This window comes from Delphinus delphis, chromosome 4, assembly GCF_949987515.2.
Source record: "Delphinus delphis chromosome 4, mDelDel1.2, whole genome shotgun sequence".
Lineage (NCBI taxonomy): Eukaryota > Metazoa > Chordata > Mammalia > Artiodactyla > Delphinidae > Delphinus > Delphinus delphis.
The window spans coordinates 83,624,281-83,651,432 of record NC_082686.1 but is presented as its reverse complement, the minus strand read 5'-3'; the positions used below and the strand labels follow the sequence as shown (position 1 = coordinate 83,651,432).

The following is a 27,152-nucleotide window of genomic DNA, read 5'->3' as shown; positions in this document are numbered from 1 at the left end:
GCTGACCTGTAACAACCTCCAAAACTTATCGTGAAGCTAAATAAAGCAAGACATCAAAATAGAGTGTTTACTGTGCCAACATTTGCGTTTAAAAAATGGAGGCAATGAGTGAGTGATAGATGCACATATACACTGTACGTGCATAGAACAGGAAGGACAGCAAGACAGGAAAAAGGAAGCTAAGAGTGAAGATGGCAAATGTTTCACTGTATCTCCTTATATTTCTAAATTTAGAACAGGCATATGTCTTATCCATCCAAAAGAGTAAATAATATTTTAAAACCACAGAGTGATTTCAACAACCTATAAACATCTGTCCCTTATGGTGCCTTCAGGCATGAAAATATTCCCAGTTTTCTATGTCTGAGACTTCAAAGCAAGTAGTCCAGAAACAATATCAGTCAGAAAGCGAGTTAAACAGATGTCCAAAAGCTCACAGTACTCTTCTCTTATTTTCATAAGAATTAACACTCACAGGAAAATGAATAAAATAGCTTCAGAGAGAAACTATTTTTTTCCAAGAAGGTAAATAAGATTTGGAAAATTTTGAGGTGAGGGATTACCAGAATAGGAGAATCAACAATAAACAAAGCTTGCTGTAGTTCTATCCTGTCTCCATCTTCCTCTTCAATCCCTCTCATTAAAGCTCATTAAACTCTCCACTGAAGCTCACCACTTGGAGAAAATGAAAAGAAGAAGAAGACGGAGAAGACAAAACTTTATGCCAAAATAATCTCCAGGTATATTAAAGATTTAGGTATCAAATCTGTAGATGTAAAAAGATTAAATGAACTTATAAGTGAGTAAGTACATAATCAAGCAATGGGGAAGGTCTTTCTAAAAAGACAAACCAAAGGCAAAAACCATCAAGGAAATGATCAATAAACCTGACTAAATACTAGTTTTAAGCTTTGTACATTAAAAAACTGTAACTAACAATTATGAGTCATATTACCAATGGAAAATATTTGCAACAGTATTACAAAAGATTAGACTCTTTACTATCTAAACGGTTTTTATAGGTCTCTTGAAAAATCACCCAAAACTGAAAGGAGAACAAGAAACAGAAACACAAACTCCATCCACAATGAAACCAAGAGACATCAGTAACCCCAAACCACACAATATAAAGACTGGTAAGTGACTTTGCTGAGAGGACAGAGGTCACACTAAATTTTTCCCTCAGAATCCAAACAAGTAGGAATATTAAAGTCCCCCCAAACCAGGAAGACCAGGGTAGGTGGGAGCTGACAGCAGGGAGTTGGTTTAAGAAGTTAAGCCTCTTGGTTCTCCTCCTTACTTCTTGCAGTCTAACAACTCCCACTTCCACTGGAAAAGAAGATTTATCCTGTGGAGAAACCAGACCAGAAAGGTTCTGGACTCAGGGACACCAGAAACTGAAGAAGACACATGAGGACATCTTAGTTAAAATACAGGGGTTAAGCAAAGATTTGCACACACACCTACACCTACGTAACCGGTCCAGAATACATGCAGTTGACTTATAACCCCCGGCAAAAGACTGAATGATCTTTATCTGGAGAAACTGAATGGCCCTAGGAAAAGTTCAGCAACTACTGACATTTAAGGAGCCCAAATAAAAAAACTGGCAGGCCACCTGATAACCCTGGTAAAACTCTCTAGTCTGCTCGCTTCCCATTCTACTCCACGTGCACTGAGTTGAACCTAGTATATTAAGGCCTCAATATAAAATATGACTGGATAGCAAGGGTATTTGAAGAAACCCTCTGTAGTAGTTGAATGGTGGCTCCCCAAAATATATGTCCAACGTCTTAATCCCAAGAATCTGTGACCGTTACCTTATATGGCAAAAGAGTAAATGTTACTTTACATGGCACGAGGCATGACTAGGTCAAGTAGCATGAGAGGAGAAGCTTACCTGGTGGGCCCTACATGCAATCACATATATCTTTATAAAACACAGACACACAGAAGAGGAGGAGACAAGGTGACATGACTGCAGAGATTGGAGTGGAGTAAAGAGATGTCAAAAAGCCACCAGAAACTGGAAGAGGGCAAAGAACAGGTTCTCCGTTAGAGTCTCCACAGGGAGTATGGCCCTGCTGACACTTTGATTTTGGACTTCCGTCCTCCAGAACTGTGACAGAATAAATTTCTGTTGCTTTAAGCCACCCAGTTTGTGGTAATTTGTTATGGTAGCAGTCCTAGGAAACTGATACGCCCTCTAAGATGAAAGTTGGAGACCTAAGCAAACACACAGAGTAAAGGAACTCAAAAGAAAGAGAAGGCAGAAGAAAACTTCAAACATATTATAATAGTCTCCAAGAAATAAGAATAGGAATCTATTAAAATAAATAGCAAGGATATGGTGGCAGAAATTAAAAACTCACAGAAGAGTTGAAATATACAGTTGAGGAAATCTCCTAGAAAGTAGAACAGAAAGGTCATTAGGAAAGAAAAGATAAGAAAAAAATTAAATTCAGAAGGTGCGACACTTAACTAATAATAGCTCCAGAGCACAGAATAGATAAAAGAGTTGGAAGAAAAGTATCAAAGAGAAAATACAAGAAAAGTTCCCAGAATTGAAAGACATGAATCTCCCAGTAGAAGAAACGAATATAATAAGTGAAAAAAGACACACAGCAATTGTAAATGCTGTTGCAGGAATGAATCTATTGACATAAAAAAAAAGATGATATACAATATGGATGAAATAGATGAAAAAACACGTGTCCAGTGGTAACCTATTCTTACAAAATATGTACATACTAGATAACAATATAGAGCACTGCCTTCAAAATGTCAAAGAAAATTATTTTCAACCTTGAATTTTATACCCAGGCAAAATATCAATCAAATATGAAGGGAAGGGGCTTCCCTGGTGGCACAGTGGTTGGGTGTCTGCCTGCCAATGCAGTGGATACGGGTTCGTGCCCCGGTCCGGGAAGATCCCACATGCCGCGGAGCGGCTGGGCCCGTGAGCCATGGCTGCTGAGCCTGCGCGTCCGGAGCCTGTGCTCCGCGACGGGAGAGGCCACGGCAGTGAGAGGCCCGCGTACCACAAAAAAAAAAAAAAAAAAAAAAAAAAAAAAAATGAAGGGAAAACAAAAATATTTTTAGACATTTAAGTCTCAAAAAATTTCTCTCTTAAATACTCTTTCATTGTAAGATATTAAAGATTGTGATCCATAAAAATGTGGGAGTATACAAGAAAGAAGATATGGGATCCAGGAAGAGAAAATCCAACTTAGAAATGAGGTAAAAGGGACTCCCAGTATGACAGCAAAGGGAACTCCCAGGATAACAACTGTGCAACAGGCCTAGAGAGTGACCAGTTAAAATTAGAGCAGGAGGAGAGAGGGAAAAGAAGTTATCTAAAATTGATGCCTCAAGAGATAACAGTGCACACAAATCATTTAGAAATCTGGAAGTAGATAAAAGAAGAAACATTTAAAAACATGTGAAAGTAATTGTTCCAGAAGAGTGAGCTGAAGGAGGGGGTGGGAATAGGAGATTACTTCTTCATTTTAAGACTTTTAGCTATAGATTACTTTTAAAGCTTGTATTAGTTTCGTACAGCCGTCACAACAAATTACCACAAACTTGGCAATTTAACCAACCAGAAATTTATTCTCTCACAGTTTTGGTAGTCAGAGGTCTGAAATCAAGTTGTCAGTAGAGTTGGCTCTCTCTGCAGGCTCTGAAGGAGATTCCTTTCCATGTCTGTCTCCTATCTTCTCTCTCCTTGGTATTCCCTGGTTTGGTTGTTTTACTGACAAGGAAACTGGGGCACAGCAAAATTATGAAATACACCCAAAGTCACACAGCCAATAAGTGGTGGAGCTGGCATTTAAATCCAGCAGTCTGGCTCCAAGCTGTGCTATTACCACCCTGCTAGCTGCCTCTGTATAATCAATGCACAGAAAAGGACCCGGAAGCGTATATACTAAGGATGCTGCCATATTGCCTCTGAACAGAAAGAGGTTGTAGGTAATTTTTATGTTCTTTTTGCTTGTATGGATTTCTAATTTTCTGAAATGAGTTTGTAATGTTATTACAATTTATAAATATTACAACCTGCATTTTAAAAACAACATTATCTCCTCAGCCTATCATATAAGACCTACTTTCAGTTAGTGGGAAAAACAGGAGACCTTGTTACTAGATCCAACACTGTCACTCAAGGCACACAGTAAGTGCTCAATACAATTTGTATTCATTAAGCATCTACTCTGGTGTCAGACACTGTACTTGAAGCTTAATAAATGCTATTGCTATTATTATTGTCAGTGTTACCTGTCCATCTTTAGACAAGTCAACAACACTTTCTGGACCCCAGGAAAGGATATTAGCATGAAGGTAACAATAACTGTGGTTTGATTGAATTATGGTGAATGGGGTGATTCTGCTCAAGCTTATTGGTCCTTTGGGGGGAAGCAGTGAAGAAGGGATACTTGCCTTGTAAGAGAAATTTCCCAAACAGCATAAAAGCTGAACTAGAGAGAGTCCCTTCCATAACACAAGAAGGATTTCCCTGAAGTTAGACTGGTGGAATAGTGGGTAGAGGGGATGAGTTGGGGATGTTGAGCCTGAGGTTGCTGAGCCCCTCCCTCTACATAACAAAGGAAGTTTCCCTGCCAGTGAATAAGGCTGAGGGTTTAAGCAGATAAGGAGAGAGAAAGGACAAGGGGCTGGGTGAACAGGTGGTAACTGACTTGGCCACATTGCCAGGTAAGGCGTGACCAGTCCTTTGGGAAGTAACTTGTTCTGTATCTTTAAAATGCCCTCAGGAAACTGAGACAAAATTGGCTAACACTGCAGAAACCCATTACTCAGAATCATCAGTGCTCTTCCATGGTTGATTTTTCTCCCTCTTTACACTTTCCCTTCCTTGCTGGGCTTCCTAAATCCTGCCTAGACTCCAACCTCACAAAGATAATCCAATTGCCCATGATCTTGACCCTAGACTCCTCTTTCCCCACCTTCCCAGACTTTGTGTTCTGTTCTTTTCAACTGCTGACCTACTGATGATCCAAGAGGATGCCAACTCCCAAACTCCCAAACCATGGACAAGATCTGATGCTTGTCTTCAGTCCCTGGGAATGACCTGGCCTGTCCCTGGACTCTGTTTATCATAAATCTCGACATCCTCAGTGGGATAATCTCTGTCATAACCCAATGGAACCGAGCTCAAGGTGCAATCTTAGACCTAGGCAAAGATGGTAACTCAAGCTGGATCTCCTGTGATAATTGTGGATGCAATTGACGTAATCTGTGGGTCTAATTATTTTATGAAGCTAACTATAATTATTATAATCAGACTGAAACACAGTTAAATGCAAACAATAAAACTTAATTCTGAGGGTTCTCTATTCATCTTCCATGACACCCCTCATGAGAAGTGCTCTTCTTTCACACCCACCACAAATTGCTGAGCAGCAAAGTTCCTGCTTCCCCTGGAATCTAGACACTGCTCCCTGAGAGGCTGCCCAGTATAGTGGCATACATGTGGCCCCTGGGCTCAGAAAGCCCAGGGTTCAAATCACAGCCTTGTGTCTTATTCTCTATGTGCCTTGCTTTCCCCACCCGCAAAGTAGGGGAAAGTGACTATCTCCCTGGGTTGTGCTAAGGAGTAGAAGGTACATATATGAAATGGTGACTGCAGTCCCCACTCCAATTAGGCTTCTGTACATTGTAGTCATTGTTCCTGGAGTCAGGAACCAAGTGTAGGTTCTAGGCACCAAGCTCCCCTGGCTTCATCGCATTAAGGGGTCAATGACTCAGCTCTCCACTCCCCGGGAAATTTCAAGTAAGCACAAGCCCAGCTAAGTGTGTATGTGTGTCCCAGGTACAGGCCTGGGAGCCAGGCCAGGCAGGTCTCCAGAGAACTGCTGCTTTTTTCTCTCCAGAGGAGAGCACTGGGCCTGTTTGTTCACACACCTGGAAAAGGTTAGCAGCTTCCAGGACCCGCTGGACGTTCTGCTTGGTGATCAGCGCCTTGCTGGTGTACGTGTAGTTCAGAAGAGTGTGCATGGTCTCCGCGTCGACCCCTTTGATGATGATCCTCTCCTCATACTTTTCCTTTAAATCATTGCAGAACATGGCCCTGGGAGAGAGATATGTGAATGTGAGTCCAACCGTGACCGTTGGTTCCAAATCTAAACAGACCCCCTTCAGACCTGTCTGCCCCCATGGGACAGTGAGGTTCCCAAGGTCGGAACCTGGGGCGATTGCTCTCCATCCCTCAGCACCCAGGACCCACCAGATGTTCCATGAGTGCTTACTGAACTAATGTGTCCTGCTCTGCTGGGCCCAAGTGTCTTCCCCAAGGCAGTCCCAGGCAGGAAGAAAGACATTAAGAAAAGAGAGAGAGAAAGAGAGGAAGAAATCACTGAGAAAAAAGAGAGAGGAAGAAATCACTTGACAAGCTGATTTTTTTTTGTTTAATTTATTATTTTTGTCTGTGTTGGGTCTTTGTTGCTATGCGCAGGCTTTCTCTAGTTGCGGCGAGCGGGGGCTACTCTTCGTTGCGGTGTGCAGGCTTCTCATTGCGGTGGCTTCTCTTGTTGCGGAGCACGGGCTCTAGGCGTGCGGGCTTCAGTAGCTGTGGCTCGTGGGCTCAGTAGTTGTGGTGCACAGGCTTCGTTGCTCTGCGGCATGTGGGATCTTCCCAGATCAGGGCTCGAACCTGTGTCCCCTGCATTGGCAGGCGGATTCTTAACCACTGCGCCACCAGGGAAGCCCCGACAAGCTGATGTTTGAACCTGTTGTTTTAGCCCATGAGGTCTTCTCCCCTGGGTCTCCCTCTGCCCTTCTTCCTGTCTTTTTTTTTTTTTTTGCGGTACGCGGGCCTCTCACTGTTGTGGCCTCTCCCGTTGCGGAGCACAGGCTCCGGACGCGCAGGCTCAGCGGCCATGGCTCACGGGCCCAGCCGCTCCGCGGCATGCTCCAGAGCATCAACTCTGCTGTTGGGTCACCCAGATCTGCAATCATCTCAGGGGGTAAAGTGGATGTTACCCACATGAATGTCGTGTACATGAATATATGAGTAACAGGACGTTTAGCAGGAGAGGGTGGGCAGTGATGATGGGGTAAAACGAAGCTTCATGTAACTGAGGCAACATATCAGTGGAATCCTACCAAAGTGAAATTTAGAAGTACCCCTTCACCTAAAATGTGATTTTAAAATTAGTAAAAGGTGAATTTCGTTGAATCTGCATGATCTCAAACATTCTAATGAAAACTGAAAAAGTCTACTGTAGAGATGTTTTAATATTAAATGAGATAGGTATATAAATTGTCTCATTCAATGCCTTGCACTTCAAGGGGCTCTTCTGAAGCCTATGTATTTTGGGGGTCCCATGTGACATGATTATTGGGATCTCTGGGATCATCTGGACTCTTGATCAGGCTGTCACTGCTAGACACAGCTTCTGAATTCTCTTGGAATCAATCACTGAATAACATCCTGGCCCAGCTCAGCCAATACTTAACTGGGTGTCTGGAATCCCCTGAAGCCAACCCTCAATAGCTAGTGATGTGTTATAGGGGAATGGGGGAGCAAGATGAGGGAGGGGAGGAGGCCAAGCAAAACAGAAGTCATACAGAAAGTCACTTTGGCCTAGTCCTGCAAGGGACCTCTGGAGAATACATTCCAGAATTGTCCCCAAAAGAGGCAAAGAAGCTGGGCTGTGATACTCCAGCACCTTGTGACAGTCTTAGTTACAGGCCACCCCAGAAGTAGGTAAATTCTCACGCCCTTCTGGTTTTTCTTTTTTTTTTTTTGGCGATACGCGGGCCTCTCACTGTTGTGGCCTCTCCCGTTGTGGAGCTCAGGCTCCAGACACGCAGGTTCAGCGGCCATGGCTCACGGGCCCAGCCGCTCCGCGGCATGCAGGATCCTCCCGGACTGGGGCACGAACCCGCATCCCCTGCAACGGCAGGCGGACTCCCAACCACTGCGCCACCAGGGAAGCCCACCTTCTGGGTTTTGATGTGTGTGGGTGTGCATGTGCACAAGCAGCATGATTCCAGGAGCCTAGAGGAGGGTGGGAAGGAGCGCTGCAGTGCTGGCTTTTGGAAGGTGGAGGGGCTGGGCTGTCTAGGCTCTGACGCTAACTCACCACGTGACTTTGTACAAGGGAGCAAACCTCAGTTTCCTCTTCTGTGGAATGATATAACAATGGTCCTGACCCCAGTGAGCTGCTGGGAAGAATAAGATAATTACCACTCACCAAGTGGCTGGAACAATACCCAGCACTCACTAAGGGAAGGCGTCTCAGACCAGGTCAGAGGAATCTCGGCAGGCTGTGGGAGATACTCGGAGCAGGCAGCCGACTGCACTCTGACTCACAAGCCGGGACCTGCCAGCATTGGGCTTGGTCCAGTCAGGTCCCTGCACGGCTGTGCACCACCCATTCAGCATAGAGTTAGGGCTAGGGCCGCTCACAAACTGACTTAGAGACATTAGCATGGTGTGGGCACACAGTAGGAGCTCAATAAATGTTCATGGGAGAGAGAGGAAAGGAAGTGCTCCAAAGACTGTCCTTCCTCTGGGGCTTTTCTGGCCTGGTTTGGGTCCCAAAGTCCCAGCATTTCTCTGCTTTCCTCTGAGACTTTTTCACTGATTTTCTGCCACCTAAATAAACTCTCCTGGGCCCCAGACACCATGCTGGACACAGATAACATGAAACTAAGGAGAAAACTACATATTTCTCATAGACCAAACTCCTAGGCCTCCTGCTGCTCTCTAGGAGATCCATGGATACACTTTAGCAAAGTTGGGACCCCCTGGGCAAAATGGGCCATCCCTAGGTTTCCACTTTAATAACAGTAATCTCTCACATCTATGTGTATAGCCTTTGTAGGGCAAACAGCATCATCTCTTTTGATTATTATACCCATTTTATAGGTGATAGACTGAGGTAAAAGTTAAGTGAATTGCCTAGGACCCTACAGGTTGTCGGCAATAGAATGGGGACAAGAACCTAGGACTTTGGGCTCTTAATCTGGAGCTCACCAGTGCACTAAAATCAAGAAAATCAGCAGTAATTCAAAGCCATTTTTAGGGGGTCAAACTAAGTGTCAGCACTGAGTGAACCAGACCACATTTTGCTCCCCAAGAGCACAGCTGGGTTAGTTACTAACCATTTCCCCCTTAGCTTTTACAGGAGGTAAATAAAATTTTTGTGTAATAACAATATTTTCTAGACAGACACTGACCAAGTCTCATGAGATTCTTGTAAAACAGAGGTGGCTATGAAGATCCTCTTTTTACAGTTAGAAATAATCTCAGAGTAGGGAGTCAGTTGCCCAATACTTCAGCAGTGAGTCAGTGCCAATCCCAAAATAGAGCTCATCTCCCACAACAGCCATGAAGACAGCCATGGGCCCAATAGTCTCCTGGAATGAAGTCAGGCCATGGCCCCATCACTCTGCCTGGGCTTCGCTCCCCACCAAGCTCTGCCAACCTCACTCCCAACTTCATTCAGGTCTCTACTCAGATGTCCCCTCCTCAGGGTGACCATCCCTGACGCTCAGTCTAAGACAGTCACTCTCTAACATCATCTCTTTTGTTTTTCTTCATAACCCTGTAACAACCTGAAATTATATTACACATCTATTGTTAGCAAGTTTAATAATTGTCTCCCTGCTAGAATGTGAGCTGAGTGAGGGCAGGGGTTGTGCCATGTTCAGTGCTATATCCCTGAGGCTAGAATAGTGCCTGGAACCTAGTAGAGACTCAGTAAATATCTGGAGAGAGAATAAATGAATGAATGAGCTTGTGCTTCTAGCCCTCGTATGTTTGCTTTCGACAGGAATCTGCACCTCCAAGAATTATCAAACACTCTCTGAAGCATGAGGCTGAAGAGGCTGCCCATAGAGAACCGAGTCTAGGGCCTGGAGCTTAAAGAGGACACACCCACACGAGAACTTTCCACTCACAAATTCAATGAGTTCTTGATGCTCCAACAGTTTCTAAATGTCATCCACTCAGGATTTTTCAACAGCCCAGCTTCACTATGGCCCACCCCCTCCCCAGGCCTCCACACCTGCCACTGAACTTCCTGCTTCCTGAACCTCTAACCCCAATCACAGTCCTATAAACAAATATTCACCTCCACCACCCCCACTCTCTCATTCTTAGACCAGCTCCACCCATGCTGACCCCTGCTCTGTTCATCTTCTAATCCCTTCGCCATCCCGTTCGTACCAGGAGCTAACTCTTCTGCATCAGTGAGGTATTCAGGGTTGGAAATAGCTCTAACACTGGTTGCAGACTGAGTTAAATTCTACTTAAGGTTATATGTCTATATGTATACATTGGCTAAAAATATTTTTAAATTAGTAATCATGTGCTGCTCAATGAACATTATACTGTTAAGAAAGGATTATTGGATATAAACCCAATATGGCCAATCAAAGGGGATTCCACTCCAAAGGAAGCAGGGAGTCAGCAGATGCAAGGGTGACCTAGCAAGGGATGACATCACTATAGTCCCCCAGCACCTCTAAGCTGAAGACACCAAACCTTCCTCCTGCCATTTCCTAAACAAAGGATGTATGTAGGCATTTGGCTCAGCCAAGTTTCTGACCTCAAGCTGTTCCCTAAGCCCTACCATGTAGACCCTGTCCCAACACATGAGTCCTGCCCACATCCTTGGCCTGCAGACACTCCAACCTCAAGGACAGTGGGTCTCAAAGTATATTCCATGGGTAGCTTGCATAAGAATTCCTGGGGTGTTTGCTAAGAATGCAGAATTCTGAACCTCACCCACCCTAGACCTACTGAATCAAAATCTCTGGCAGTGGGAATATGAACGCTATCTGGTTCACCCAGCCCACGCCCATAATTGTTTTGCAAACCAAAGTTTAAGAACCAATGCCCTAGAGGGAGGTCACCTCACTTTCCAACCCAGCTCCCCTTGGCTCACCCTGAGAATGAGGAGATTGGACAAAGGTCCAGGTCGAGGAAACTGGCTGTGGTTCTGGGACAGACATGTCCTTGAAAGTCTTCCCTCCCTGTAGATGCTCATCTTCTGAGATCCAGCCCTCCTAGAATTCCATGAGGCCTAGGGCTGGCCCCCAAATTGGAAGTGGGGATGGGGGTAGTACTCCTCTTCCCCTTCCCAACCTGGTGGGGTTTTAGATGGAAGCAGGTCTTGTCCTGGCCTCTTAAGTCTTTCTCTAACTTAGCTGTTTATACAGAGCCCCTGCAGCTTATATTCAAGTAACACATTTCATTAGATCTAGTAGTTCTGAAACAGGATGTGGTGGCAAAACCCTATAGTCACAAACAGTGCACAATTCCCTGTTCTTAATCTGCTGTGCACATGCGAATCTCACACACCTGGAGGGATGCCTTCAGAGGATTGGGAGGTTCATGGGCATCTCTCTTTCCACTCCAGAGACATGACTAACAGCACTTTGTTGTCTCTCTCTGGGGCCTGGAGTCAGCTCCCTGAATTCACAGCTGCTGGCTCAGTATTTGCTCCAAGCTGACAGATGAGCTGGAACCCCAGAGCTGCCCCCGCCTGACTCTAAACATCATCAGACCTCAAAAGAACTGCCTCTACTAAGCTCCTTGCCCAAGTTCACCGTTCCTCAAGGATGCTGAACATGTACCCCTAGGGAACCAGAATGCCAGCCATGTTTCTATAGAATCAGAGTCCCTCTCAGCCCTACTGGACCATTGCTGAGGTCTCTGCATGCCGTGGATGGCCTCAGCCCATCCAAATTTGTGACAGAAAGAAGGGCTTGTACTGACCTGCAGGGTCAGACAGGCTCAACATCAGTCACAGCAAATGCTTGTGGCCAGAATTCAGCAATGATTCAGCCACAAAGACATAACGGAAAGTTCTTGCTTTGGCTGCCCAACATCATTCCTAATCACTTTAGGAGGAAGAACCAGATTTTCCTTTGGGGAACGACCCCTCCTGCAATACCAGTCTGGTAGGATGTCTCCCAAGCCACAGTGATTGGGTCACAGATGGGTCCAGGAAGAAGCCAGTCCAATTGAAGCCAATTCCAGAACTTTCTCTGGAATTATTGGGAAAGAGAAGCTCTCTTCCCACTGCAGTTGCTGAGCTGAGAGAAATAAAAGTTCAGAGCTGCTAGAGACCTTCTTGCTTCCATGTGTAAAGAGCCCCCTGAGAGAGAGACCAACACAAAGGAGAGACAAGAGACAGACTGTGAAACTGAGCCCTGATGACATTATATGAGCACAATGGTCCAACTAACCCTGAAACCAATACCACTGGACTTTTAAATCATGTGAGCAAATAAATTCTTTTTTTATATGCTTGAACCAATTGGAACTGAATATCTGCCATTTGCAATGCACAGTCCTGACCGACACAACTGGACAAGAGAAATCCTGAATAAAAACTGGGACCAAATGCTAAAGAAGACTAAATAAAAAGTCTCAACATTGCTAAAGACTAAATAAAAAGTCTCAACATTGCTATACAAGGCTCTTCACAGTCTGATCTGTGCACCCACTTCCCCATCCCATGATGTATCAATAGCTAGCAGTTTCCAACATGTGCCTCTGTTTACATCAACACCTTTGGGCTGCAGACAGGACTCTCTGTGTACACTCTATAGGGCCTATTTTTAATGTGTCTTTTCCCTCTATTAGATTCATGAGGATCTTAATGGCAAGGGTTGGATTTTATTTCTCTCTCACTTCTTATTTACTGGCCCACAGTAGGCACTCAATATTTGTTGGATGGATGGATGGATGAAAAGGAAGCTACACGTGCAGCTCAGTCCTATACTTGCTCCTGTAGGCCAAGTGGACTCCCCTTGTCTCCAAACCCACATTTCTCCTCTAACTGCCATGAGAATAAATAACAAGGACCTCCAAGACCAATTGATTGGAGCAAAGTATGTGTGTGAAGAACTATATTTTCCAGTGATTTTCTAAATCAGAACCCCAAGCCCATGGTGTTTATCCTAAGCCTTCCTACCTGAGATTTTACATTACAAAACATGGTGGTTGTTCTTCACTTTAATTTGCTTTTGCACATCTTCCACTTCCTTGCCCAAAGGTGAAACCTGGCTTCTGCTAACGAAACACCGCTTCCCTCACAACCCCCTTAAATGAGGTCTGCTCTGATTCTCACTTCCCTTAGTCTGGGAGTCAACATTTGTGCCTACTATCCACTGTCACACCCTGACTAGGCTGTTGCCCCGGAGGCTCCTTGTCACTCTCTTTTTCCAAACATTTTCCATCTCAACACCCCCCCCCACCAAGTACCCCACGTTGGTCTCCTTATGGCCTCCATGTCATTATCCGGAAATCAAGGATCAGCCTCTGCTTAGAGATTTTTCTGAGCGTTCCCTGGCTCTGACCACTTAAAAACATGCGAACTGGTCCCAATCCTCACTCCAAGGTATTCAAACGTTGAGGCTTCCCCAGTCCTAAAAGTTATCCCTACTGTGACAGGGCAAAGATGATCATAAATGTGTTCCAGACTTCTCCCACCACCAGCTGCCACAGAGGAATCCGGACTGCCAGGCCTGTTCTTTGGGCTTTTATGATACAGAATCCAGAGGAAAGTGGGAGGGCGAAAGGAGATCTTCTAGCTGGGGATGGAGAGGAGTTTTGAAGCAAGAGGCAAAGGAGGAGTTACCTCAGGCTGGGCTACCCTCAGAGCTGCCCAGACGGGGCCAGAGTTGGGGCTGACATTCAATCTGCACTCACCAAGTCCTGAGCCCTGATGTGGACAGCAACAGTCCCCAGGGAAAGAAGCACATATTTCTAACTGGTCCACCCAGACAGAACTTTTTAAAATTCATACAAAGATATCCTAAAAGCCAGCAGCGATCAGAGATGTGGATAAGAGAGGGGAACAGACTTTTTTTTTTTTTTTTTGGGGGGAACAGATTTTAATAGCTGTGGTGTGTTCTCCCTCAAAGTGTTAAAAACACACACACAAAAGTTCAGAGCTTGAGTTACTTTGAAATTACTTGTTCTGGGACTTCCCTGGTGGTCCAGTGGTAAAGAATCTGCCTTATAATGCAGGGGACGTGGGTTTGATCCCTGGTTGGGGAACTAAGGTCCCACATGCCTCGGGGCAACTAAGCCTGTGTGCCACAACTGCTGAGCCCATGCTCCTCAACTAGAGAGCCCACGTGCTCTGGAGCCCACGCCACAACTAGAGAGAGAAGAAACCCGCACGCCACAACTAGAGAGAAGCCCGCACACCACAACTACTGAACTCGCGTGCCTCAACTAGAGCCCAAGTGCCGCAAACTACAGAGCCCACATGCTCTGGAGCCCGCGCACCACAACTAGAGAGAGAAAACCCGCACACTGCAACTAGAGAGAAGCCCATGCACCACAACAAAGAGCCCATGCGCCACAACGAAAGATCAGCATGCCTCAACGAAGATCCCGCGTGCCGCAACTAAGACCCGCTGCAGCCAAAAAAATAAAGCAAATAAATAAATAAATAATAAACAAGTCTTTAAAAAAGAAAGAAAGAAATTACTTGTTCTGTTTCCAGGTTTGGCTCTACAGTGGGGTGGCACGGGTGGGTGGAGGACTGATAAAATTACACTACCTTCTCTCTCTCTTTCCAGTCTTGAAGCTCAGAGAAGTATGGTTTGTCTTCCAGTTTAGTTTGTCTTCCAGTCCCCCAGCCCTGCTTTCTTCCTCCCCTTCTCACCAGCCAGTGCTGCCCCGCTCCTTTCTGTCCGGCTCTCTGTTGTCTGGCTGCCTTGAGGGCCCTTAGAGAGGACTCAGAATGTCACTTGAGACTGTCTCCCCATCCCCAGGGCCTCAGCCTTAATTCCGACCTCATTTCCTCTACCTGTAATTTCTGCAACCACCTGAGGGTCTCCCTAGATTATCAGGGCCTCCACATCACCGCCCAAAGGGTTAACAGAGAGGTTGGATCCCTCTCCTCATTAAAAACTCTTCCCCGTCTTCCCACTTCCTATAAGGTACATTTCACACTCTCCATTCTAACCCAACAAATTTTTCATGCTATCCTACCCTGCTCATCTCTCTTGGCCTTCTTGGTCCACACATACTCTTTACTCCAACTTTAATCTTCTACCTGTGGTCCCTGTCCTTACGCTGCATGATACTTTCCCAGATGTGGCTTTTTTTGGCCTGGAACACTGCTCCTTTTCTCCTCTTTTCTTGGTCCCCTTGGCCCAATGCCTACTCATCATTTAAAACTCTGCTCAGATATCACCTCCTCCAGGAAGCCTTCGCTGACTGCTTTTTCTCCAGTCTGACTCTGTCACTGGCAAAGCCCACTGGGGTCCCCAGGGAAAAATAAGATGGAATCTAGCTGATAAGATAAGGTCTAACGTCTTCTTTTGTGCTTAGTTTGCCTGTAGGGGGTCGTGTGCAGAGGCCTTGCACCTAACTCATCGGATTAGAGTTCCCTGGGCAGAAGTACCGGGCTGGACACCTCAGCTTCCAGACTGTGAGCAGAAGCGCTGCACTCAACACCGCCATTCAAGAGGGCGGTGGGCCGTGTGCAGAGATGCTGTGCCCTGCACTACAGTTCGGAGTGTGGGCAGTGCACCTGCGCCAGCCCAGTGAGAACTCGGTACCCTCCCCTCCGAGGAGAGCCTTATAAAAGCAGCCCCACCCACGGCCTCTCGGGAGAGTGTGTGCTCTAGAGTGCCAGCTGGCACTTCTCCATTCTCTGATCAAAGAATAAACCTTTCCTTTGCTTCAGAACCAAACTCGGTCTCGTTCTATGGGCACGAGCGACATCAGGCAGGAGGACCCTTGTTGGGGCACGACTCTAAAGGGTCCGTAACAATTTCATGCCCCTTCCATAAGCAGAGCTCTATCATATCCCTTATTACCCAGTACTGAAACACTGATTTACCTGTTTCTCTCTTCCAACTTATTGTGATTTCGAAGTCAAGCAAGAACCATAACTCATTCATCTTTGTACACTCAGTGCCTGGCCTTGATAAATTTGTGCCAGTTGAATGAATATATGAATGGGTAAGTGGGTGGAATTTCACTAAACCCACTCAACACCGTAGTACTGAAAGCTTAATATTTTGTGCCCCCAACCCCCAGATATTTTGCACCTTAAGAGAGGTTATATGATCCGGTGTTCCTCAGTTAAAGGCCTACAGATCACTAGTGGTACACGAAGAAGTGTAGTAGGAGTGCAGCTTTTCACAGCAATTACTAAGAATTCGCCCTCGCTCCTTCTTCGGGGTCATCTGTAAAATACACATCGTCTGCCAAGCCAACCTGCTATCCTAAGCTTTAAGGATACTGCCAGTCATTTGAGAACTTTCCTAAATTTCCTGATCTCCATTCTCTTTTTTTGCGGTATGCGGGCCTCTCACTGTTGTGGCCTCTCCTGTTGCGGAGCACAGGCTCCGGACACGCAGGCTCAGCGGCCATGGCTCATGGGCCCAGCCGCTCCGCGGCACGTGGGATCTTCCCGGACCGGGGCACGAACCCGCGTCCCCTGCATCGGCAGGTGGACTCTCATCCACTGCGCCACCAGGGAAGCCCCTCCATTCTCTTTGTCCTGTTTCTTTTGTGTGCTGTGTCCACCAACCTCACCTTCCTGGAATTATTCACCAGGCATCTGCTCCTCCCCTAATTCCCCCAACACCAGCCCCCGGCAAGCCTGAGCTCGCTCTTCATGATGTGATCTCTTGAATGCCAGTCAGCTCTTACTTGACCCAAGACCTGGACCATTATATGCAAAGCTGCTGATGATTAATTTTTATAGATCCCTGAGTGTCTCCTCAGAAAAAGCTATGATGCAACTTTTGGTTTGACTGTGTGGTTTTTGTTGGTTTTTTTTTTTTGGCCGCATGGCATGCGGGATCTTAGCTCCCCAACAAGGATGGAACCCGTACCCCTGCAGTGGAAGCAAGGAGTCTTAACCACTGGACCGCCAGGGAAGTCCCTGACTGTGTTTTAAAGTCATAACAGTGTCAGCGCTCCTGCAATTATTGTGGCCTTGAAGCTTTCCATAAAAGTTACATGTACTAAAAGAATAAAAGAATCCTTACAGCTGGCAGAGGACATATAGGTTGGCTAGATGATATTCTTTCATAGCAATGGGGATTTATCTTTAGACAGAAATGGCTTCTCCAAAAGAACTTGAGACGGCTTATACTAAAGCAGCAGAGGTATTATAAAATAAAACAGTAACAACAGAAAGAAGATAAGAACTAAGGAATTAAAGTAGGAGGAGAATATATCACGGAAACCTAGGCTAAGGAAAGCTGATGCACTGAGCTTCCTGACGGCCAAAGCAAATACAGAAGTATAACAAGCTGGCTAATTAAAAAGTAAGCCAGGATCTGTTATCCGTCTTTAATGGATATTTATTTTTCCTTTTGTCCAGTACCCCTCCTCCTCTTTCTGGAAAATGCTCTTCTCCCCACCCAGGTCCCACTCAACTATGTGGTTCAAGTAGGAGCTCTCACCTTTTTATAGACATCTCTCTTTCTCTCTGTCTCACACACACACACACACACACACACACACACACACACACTCACTCACCTCTTTGTCCAACAGTAGACTCCTGAGCTAAGTTGGGCTGACCATTGTGCCCCATGTTCCTGACAGTGATTGGTCTAGGACTGGGTAATTGAATGGAGCTGAGCCAATCAGTCTTTCCTGGGGACTTTCAAACTGAAGCTAGCCTCTCAGTTTATCCCTAGAACAAAAGCTGGGAGAATTGAGTCTCAGAGCTGCCAACAGGCAAATTCCCCATCATGAGGCAGAAGTGCAACCTGAGTAATCCTACCTGAGAGAGAAGCCAAATGGATGGGAAGAAATCTCCCTGACTGCATTCAGGGACTTTGTTCCTCTTCCTCCTGGGCTCTGCTACATTCCGGCCCTTCCTATGCTTTGGTTATGTGGCCAAATACCTTCCTCTTTTGCCTAAGCTGGTTTGACTTTGAGTTCCTATCCCCTGCAACCAAGAGAATGCTGACTCATACGGGAACATTGAGCAATGAGATGGATGGTGAGGTCCAAGGAGGTTTTACCAAAATCACAGATGTTCTGCATCTGGCCATCTCTTCTCAGGGACTGTTTGGCATTTACTATAGTAGAATTGAGTTCTGTAAAGGCATTTTCATAAAGAGACTGTTACATATCCATGTACTTGATGCAGGGATAAAGCTCAGAATTTAAGATGTAAATGATGAAAGTACTTCTCTGTTGTGTTTTAGTTGAATGCTACATGGAACATTATTCAAAACTGGAGAAGAGAGATATGGGAACATATGTATATGTATAACTGATTCACTTTGTTATAAAGCAGAAACTAACACACCATTGTAAAGCAATTATACTCCAATAAAGATGTAAAAAAAAAACTGGAGAATATTTTTTTCTGTTCTTGATTGAAAGAAGATCCATATGCTCTAGACACCAGGGTGGAGATGACAGAGCTTACATTTTATTGCAAATTCAAAGGACCTGATTGCACTTCTGCCCTAAGGCAGCAACCTCTGCCCAGCATCTTCCAATCCTAAGAAAGGTCTGCAGGAGTCACTTTGTAGGCACAGCACATCTGTGTCCAGATGGTCACATGAGTGACCTATTGAATCCACAACATTCTGAAGCATTTGGATGTTCTCACTGCTCCTTCTAATTTTTCCTATGGTGACCACACTTTATCATCCTTCCCTTTTCTAAAGTTGTGCAATGGCCTCCCAACTCTTTGAGGACTTCCTGCTCTGACCAGGATGCCACTTAGTGACAGAACCTGCAGGAGGAAGATCAAGTTTTTATTCATGTCAAACATTTACAGGGTGTGCTGAATGCCAGCTACTGCAGTGGTAGCTCACACTTTCAGCCTGATTCTAGTCCATATATGATGGATGATGCCATATACTCTCACAGGTATGCCCAGGGCTACCCACAATTTGGAGGGAGAGGAGGAAGGAAAGTGCAAGTAATTGTCCTCTTGTCTTCTAGGATCTCAGAATCCTTATCTCTGATGCATACGTGACAAGAGCAGTGGAATTCCCTAATACTCGTTTATCTCATATTACTTTAAGCCCTATTCTGCCTCTGATGCAGGCCTGTCACATAGTCGCTGCATATAATGGACCCTTGGCAATTTTTGGTTGCCCAGCATCTGAAACCTTCCTGAGGTGTGGCAAATCTCCCTCTGAATGAGATGTAGTTTGTGGCAGAAGCCACTTCCCTATCTAGAAGCTGCAAAGTCCGATGCTCACTTTCCAGCTTGTCACAGTTAATACCCTAACATGTGTAACTCAGACTTGACCAATCAGCTAAACCAACACCAGGCTATGAATTGGGAGCTGGTGGTGCAAAGGCAGGAACAGAGGAAAACCTGTTCTGGTAGAGGCAACAGAAGCAGCACAGCCTCCAGTTTCCCGAGACTGCAGTGGCAGCACTGCCAGGGGCCACAGCCGTGCTAGCATTGGCCTCCAAGGTCCTGCAGCAGCAAGGGAGTCCTCCCCACAAGGGTTCTAGGTGGCTTTAGGTTGTGGTGCTGGCCACTGCCTGGCCTACCTTGCTCCTGTCTGTTTTCTGAGTTTGGTACTCCAGCCTTCTGGAGGATTCTGTGAGTTACCTACCTACATCCCCTTCTCAAAAGAGCCAATTGATTTCTATTCCTTGGAACTAAGAAATATGACTTATTACCATGCATAAAATGTTTAGGTGAATAAATTTATGAGTGAATCTGTTTTATTATGTGTATTTCACAATAACTCACCAGGATAGGTAGACACAAATCATTAGCCTCACTGTATTGTTTTTCTGTTTGTTTGTTTGTTTTTTATATAAATTTATTTATTTATTTACTTATTTTTGTCTCTGTTGGGTCTTCATTGCTGCGCGCAGGCTCTCTCTAGTTGCAGCAAGCAGGGGCTACTCTTTGTTGCGGTTGTTACGGAGCTTGGGTTCTAGGTGTGTGGGCTCAGTAGTTGTGGCGCATGGGCTTAGCTGCAATGCAGCATGTGGGATCTTCCCGGACCAGGGCTCGAACCCGTGTCCCCTGCCTTGGCAGGTGGATTCTTAACCACTGCACCACCAAGGAAGCCCAGCCTCACTGTATTGTTGATAATGGTGCTGAGCCTCAGAGGAGCCAAACAATTCCTCCAACATTTGCACAGCCAAGAAAGGGCAGGGTCTGGACTCAAATTCCAGTGACAGAACTTTAAGATAGTGTTCTTTCCACTATATCAACAGCTATTGGTTCCAGCCCCAATGATGTCCCACAGGTTTTTGAGATCCTATACTTTGAAAGCATACTGTCTCTTCACCTCACACTCTGACCTGCCTCCTGATTTCTCACTTAGCCCTTTGACCCAGGCCAGTACCCTAAGGCATGCTGGGTCTTTGCTACCAGCATCTGTCAGCTCAGCCCCCAGACACAAACTGGGTGAGTGTTCCTACTATATCCTGCCTGTGCATGTGTGTGCAAGCACACAGAGGCAATAATTTTTACATCTTCTCCTCATTTTCAGCTTATGTAGACCACACTAGTGCACGGCAAGGAAGGGGAGTTAATGGTCTTGCACAGGAAATGTCCTAACAGCCATATTTCTGCCCAGTGGAGAGGTCTGTTTTCAGTTTGGATCCCAGTAGGGAAACCGTTCTTCCTAGCAAAGTGAATTCTCTGGAGGGTGAAATGGAGACAATGCTACCTACTTGTCATTATTAATTGCCAACATTGTGAAGATTAAATGAAGTGAAAAAGAATCCAACAAAGTTCCTGGCATGCAATGAATGCTAAAAAAATGTTAGCCTTTCCACTTTCCAAGCTGTGAAAAGTACTTAATACAAGGTGTTTATTACTACATACTTTATAAAAACAAAATTTTGGAAGCAACCTATATTCACGATGAAAGATTTTCTTATTATGCTTCTGTTAAAAATGGTAGCTATATAAATAAATAAATAGTAGTTATGAAAACTATGGAGCACTATGGGGGAAAGGTTATAAGAAAAAAGGGTGCAAAGCAAGATGCAAATTATACATAAACTATGTTTACAAGTATATTAAAATATGCAGATGAAAAAAGGTAGAAGAACAACACCAAAATGAAAATTAACTCTATCAGCAAGTTCCATAATCCCTTACCCTAAAATCTTGCAGCTGGATGTGCTCTGGCATCCAGAATTGTTTGGCTATTACCATATCATGAATACCACATAGTACCTCCAGCACTCCTTAATCGAACACATTAGCACCTCAGCAGTGAATATATGAATAGTTGTCCTAAGTGAAATAATAAAGACTCTAAGTAGCCTCCTCTCGGTTCAGAAGAGGAGATGAGTGGGGTTCCAGTTGGATTTGGCCATCTAATAAATTACGAAAAACTTTTCCGTTTTCAGCACTTTGGGGATTTTGAAACTGCAGATAAGAGATTATAGACCTATATATAGTACTTAAATATTAACCACCATATTGGTTCTGCCAAAAGGACAATATTGAAGTGTAAAATACAGAACCCAGTGCCAATCAATGCCAAGTACGATCGTCAGTCCATTTGAGTTCATCAGCAGTACCCACTGTGGCAGTAGCAATCCTCAATGTTTTTGCCATTAGCCAGATTTTCAATCCAGACCCAGATGGCTGTAACTCATCCTTGTTTATTCTATCACCTGCACTTACTGGCTCCTTTCTAGATATCTTACGTCGTTATGGAGAAAATGCAAAGGATTACATATAAACAGAAATTATGAGTAGCTTCTTGCCCCCCTTTCTGTCATCCAGTAATTGGTTAATATAGAATAATTATTCATAGGTTGTGCCCACAATACCCTTCCCATTCCTGGCCGTGTGCTTGATTTTTGTAGCTAGTGGTTAAAGTCCCCTTATCATAGCTTCAGGGAACCAGACCCAGAGACTGAGGTACTGAGGTGCAAGGCAGGGACCAAGGAGCAGCAGCAAAGGAGCTTGCTGTTGACAGCCTCAGCCTGGAAGCTTATATATTCATGGAGGAAGAGCCAGTCATCACGTAGGACTGAGTAGCCTGGTGACCCCTCCCTACATCAGCACTACCCCCCCCCCCCCCGCCAACCCTAGGAATCACAGCATGGTTGCCCTCATGGGTCAACATCAGAATCTGCCATATTCTGCAGTGAGTTGCTCCCCTGCAAATGGACAGAACCACTGGCTTAAATGGAGATCATTTGGGAAGTGGGGCCCTGTATGCAGGATGCACAAGCCCTTCTAATGACTTTGATCTGGGGACCTGTCCAGAGACAAAACACAAATGGCAGCTTTGGAGCAATCTTATAAAAGACACTAGTAATCTTATACACTTAAAAAAAATATTATTATAAGTATTAAATCTGTGCTTCCCTCGATTTTTCTAAGCTTTATTCCCCCTCACCCTTTTCTCAGCCTCAACTCTACGTGTTTTCCCAGATTCCTCATTCCATTGCAGGCTTTTAAATAGGCCCCCAAAGGGAACTACATTGTCTGAGTTACTAATATAGTTCCTATTTACAGCCACCGTGGTTACATATGCAGCTAGACAACAGCTGGGCAGCAGGTTCAGAGAAGCTGTATAGGGTAATGGAAGTGATAAGATAAAGAAGTGGTAGATCCTCTGATGCATTTGGACTACATGAAAGATCACTGTGGAGAGGCTGTGAGCAAAAGATACCCCGAAAACTAAGCAAATGGAAAAAAGAGTGAGTTATTAACTTCAGGAAAGACAAGAAGGTTTACAAGAAAGAAAATGTAATCATAAAACACAGTTTGGCTCAACAGGAAACAATGTTTTCATAGATATAATGTAAACTCTTAATCCAAATATATGAAAAATGTGATAACATTATATTGAGAGAGGATAGGGAAGGGAAGGGAGTTAGGTATAAGTGCTAAATCCTTATCAGACCTACTAGAAAATTAATAAATGATGTCTAACCCTGAGAAATGAAGAAAGAGCAGTATAAGAGTATTTTGTAGAAATATAAATATAATACCAGAAGAAGCAGAAACAGCTAAATTTTGAAAATGGTGGGCTCTAGTGACCAAGACTGAAGGGTGGAGGAAGTGAAGAGGATTTTTTGGTTTTCATTATAAGCCTTTAAATACTATTTGACTCTTTGTTAACTACTTGTACATAGTACTTTGATAAAAATTAATTTTGATTGAAAAAGATATAAATGAGGGGGCTTCCCTGGGGCGCAGTGGTTGAGAGTCCGCCTGCCGATGCAAGGGACACGGGTTCGTGCCCCAGTCCGGGAAGATCCCACGCGCCGCGGAGCAGCTGGGCCCATGAGCCATGGCTGCTGAGCCTGCGCGTCTGGAGCCTGTGCTCCGCAACGGGAGAGGCCACAACAGTGAGAGGCCCGCGTACCGCAAAAAAAAAAAAGATATAAATAAAAGTTTGAAAGGCTATAAAATGAGAGTTTATAGAAATAGTACTGCAGATGACCCTTAAACATATGAAAAGATGTTTGACCTTATAAAAAAATAAGAGAAATACAAATTAAAACTAACCTGAGATACTGTTTCACATCTATCAGATTGGGAAAAACCCCAAAATTAGATGGCATCCTCTTTTGGCAAAGCCATAGGGATTGCAAAATTATTTAACCCCTATTAAGAAGAATCTGGCAATATCCATTAAAACAGCAGATACATTTCTCTTTGATGCAGCAAACCCTCTTCTAGAAATGCACCCCCAGACACTCCTGAATGCATATGAAATGACATATAAGATTATTTATTATAACATTGTTCATAATAGCAAAAACTTCGAAACAATCCAAATGTCTATCAATAGAGGATTGGTTAAATAAACTATGGTTCACTTAGTGGAAAATATTTATGTTCTCAATGAATAAAGAAAAAAAAACCCTACATAATTTTACAACCAGCTTCAGGCCCTCCAGAGCACAGAGGGCTATGTCAGAAGCTTCTCAGACAGAGCAGACTCTCTGCCCTTTCAAAGTCTGAGCATAAGAGGAACTTGGCTACCAACCCTTTTCAAAATCTTAGAAACAAAGCAAGACAGGCGGTGAGGCAATGTCAGACTTAATGTCAGTCCTAGGTCCAAATCCCACTTGGGCACTGCGTTAACTGAGACACTCCAAGTTTTGGTTCCTCATCTGGAAATGGGGAGACAACTCCCCACCTCAGGAGGGTTGTCATGAGGATTAAGTGGGACAGTGTATGTGACACAGGCGGCACAGGGACTGGCCCACGATAAGTGTTCAACAACAGAAGTTATTTTTAATAGTAGTACCGGGAAAATGAATACTGTCTCCAGGACTGTGGTCATTATAGGAGGACAGTCACCTTGGAAATACCAAAATGAGAATCAAAAGAGAATGAAAGGAATTTCCCTTCATAACCACGCAATTTGGGAAGAGACTCTTCATCCACAGGCAGACACGTGCACTGCATGGCCGCCTCCAACTTCTCGTTGCCCGTTGCTGCCTCTGGGGCTGGCACACACTTTCCCTAAGCACCCTACATCAGCAGGGTTGGAAGGACCTGGGCCCAAACACCTTCTGTTTAGACTGAGAAACCCCAGGACTGGAGACAGCACTGATGTACTTAAGAGCACAGAGCCAGCGGTCCTGTTTCATAGCCAGGTCAAGCAGCTAATGAAATCGCTAATCGGGTATATATTTTATAATAGCAGTTTTCTAGTGACCCAAAACAAAAAGATTAAACCTGAAAGTGAGTGCTCAACACATCAGCTAAGTTGACTCTCATTCATTTCTGAAAGGGGTTGTGATCAATGTGAAATCATATGATCAATATTGGTAGAGTGAATAATATGTTTATCTGTGTGAACACAGTGTTATGGCCGTGCCTACACTTTACCTTTTATATACTTCTTGTGGAATAAAGCCTCCAATCTAGGGGCAGTTTGTATTGCAATAAAAACAAAAATTTCTAGAATGTGCCCAATCCTTGCTCCAGCAATGACTAGATATGTAATGTTGGGTTTACATTTCCTCATCTGTAAAAGGGCATATCAGCCACCTTCATTATGCTACTGCAAAAATAAAATCAGATAACTGTCTGTCTGGCATATAGCAGGCCCTGCTTCCTACAAACCCGTATATCCTCTTGCCTCGTGTACATACGGTACCTAATCAGTCCCACAACAATCTGTCAACCTTGCTTTTTGAATTCCAAAGATTTTCTCCTAAGCATATCAAAAAATGAAAAAATAAAATACCTTCCATGATATTTACATAGGTAAATAGTTTTTAATTTCCTCAGCCAGAACAAAGAATTAAGAAGAATCTTATTAAGAAGAATTACAAGAGTATTTCTTTTTCAAGTTTTCCAAGTACCTTTTGCTTCCACATTTCCCTTGGGGACTGGTTCCCACCATGTCTACATCGATCTGGAGAACTCTGGATCCAGCGGAATTCACTGGGTTCCTGATTCTCCCACATTCCTACCCCCAAGCTTTTGCCCAATACACAGCTCTTAGCTGAACTAAGAAGAATGAGGCGAAGAATTTCAACAGAGATATATTGAGCATCTACAAGATGCTAGGCACTATGTGAGACCCTCTTCCCTCTCATATTTAATTATCACAATAATCCTGAGAGGTAAGCATTATTGTCCCCATCTTACAGATGACAAAACAGAAACTCAGAGCATTAAGTGATTTGCCTCAAGTCACAGGCTCAGGAAGGGGCAGAGTGGGATGGAACCCAGATCCCTTGAATTTGTTGTAACTAGTGGCCTCTCATTTCGAAAGCACCTTTGTAACTGCTTTCCCTTCCTACTCATTCACTGCACTTAAACAGAAGCCCCTAATTTTCAGCAGATCATTGGATAACTTTGAGTGGTCACGTTGTTTTCTCTACATCTATTGGTGAACAAAGACAGCATTATGTTTCCAACACACTAGTCAGATGGTGGGGGGAAAATCCCCATAACTTTGGTAATTTTCCACCCTCTGGAACAAAGACATATACACATTAATGTTCACCATAATGTATAAACATTACCCTTAAATGATGCAAGCTCTCTTAATATGACTTAAATTCTAAACTTTAAAGTTTAATAGCTTCCTTTTTGGAATCTTGAATAGACACACAAACAGAAATAAATATACAAACCGTAAATGCAACAGCCAACTAGTTACACTGGGCTCTCACATCAATGCACATTTCCCTGATGACCTGCACCCAATCTGACTCTGGTCTAGGCGTGCTGACCTGAAATAGTTGCTGGCCGCGGCAAGCACCACGCGGTGGCAGGAGAATTCCTGAATGTCCACACACAAGGTGACGTCTGTCAGAGAGTTTTCCACTCGGAGGGTCTCCAGGCCATTCTGCAGAATTAAGGAGAGTCCAGTGTCGTCAAATTTTACCTTATCCCCATTTAAGATTTCTACCAGGTCTCCCCTTTTCTGGGAGGGCTCATCTGTAGAAGGTGCCAGGGGCCCTTCCAAACTCTTCTCTACCACGTTGTCCATGGTCCAGGTGCCCCTTTGTCCTGCCATCAACATCCAGACTGAAGAAGTGCCCAAGTTTCAGGCAGGTCACATTGCAGAAGCTGAGCGGATTTCCTGTGCAGGGCCCTCCACTTATCACCAGCTGTCACACACACATAACAGGAAGTCTTGCACTTTCTCATCCTGTTACTACAAATGCCAGTAACTTCTATTCTTCTTTCTGTAATCATCACAAGCTTAGAAATTACTTAGAAGGCTGTGTAGGAAGCCACTCCAGTGAAAAGGAGTGGCTTCTCAGAGTCTGCTGTTAGTGCTGTGTGGCTATTTCAGTCCACCTCCCCCACCCCCCTCACATCCGTGAGCAGGAAGCCTCTGGTTCTGGTTATTACATTCATACTTCTGGTGCTTCTGTATCCCAAGGTGTCAATGATGGGATGGGCAGGGGACATTCCAAACCCTCCTCCTCCTTCCTCCCAGGAGTCTGAGACCCCATGATGTGCCCCAGACCAGTCCCTTGGGAACCTTGGAAAACCCACTTAGCTTTGGCATTCTCATTTCTATCAGCTCTGCATGTCATCTGTCTTTGTCTTCCTCCCTGCTCAGGGGAAAACAATGTCATGGAAAATATTAATGTTCCCCTTCCCCCCAAAATGTCTATTGTTTTAGATATGCCTCTGGGGGCAGAGAAGAAATGGTCTCCAGAAACTCCACCCCCAGGGTCTTCTCTCTTAGAAGACCAATCAGGGTAGGTCGACACCAGATGGCCCTAGGAAGCC

At 44.6% G+C, this 27,152-nt stretch overlaps 1 protein-coding gene across 1 annotated transcript in view; it reads right to left on the bottom strand.

Moving 5' to 3' along the window:
- Window positions 1–26,430, bottom strand: part of KLHL6 (kelch like family member 6) — a 54,056-nt gene extending 27,626 nt beyond the window's left edge. The window contains exons 1-2 of the mRNA XM_060009977.1: window positions 26,138–26,430; window positions 5,923–6,088 (exon numbers count right to left, since the gene is read on the bottom strand). Coding sequence (XP_059865960.1) covers window positions 5,923–6,088; window positions 26,138–26,430 — 459 coding nt within the window. The remainder of the gene's footprint in view (window positions 1–5,922; window positions 6,089–26,137) is intronic.
- Between the last annotated feature and the right edge of the window lie 722 nt (window positions 26,431–27,152).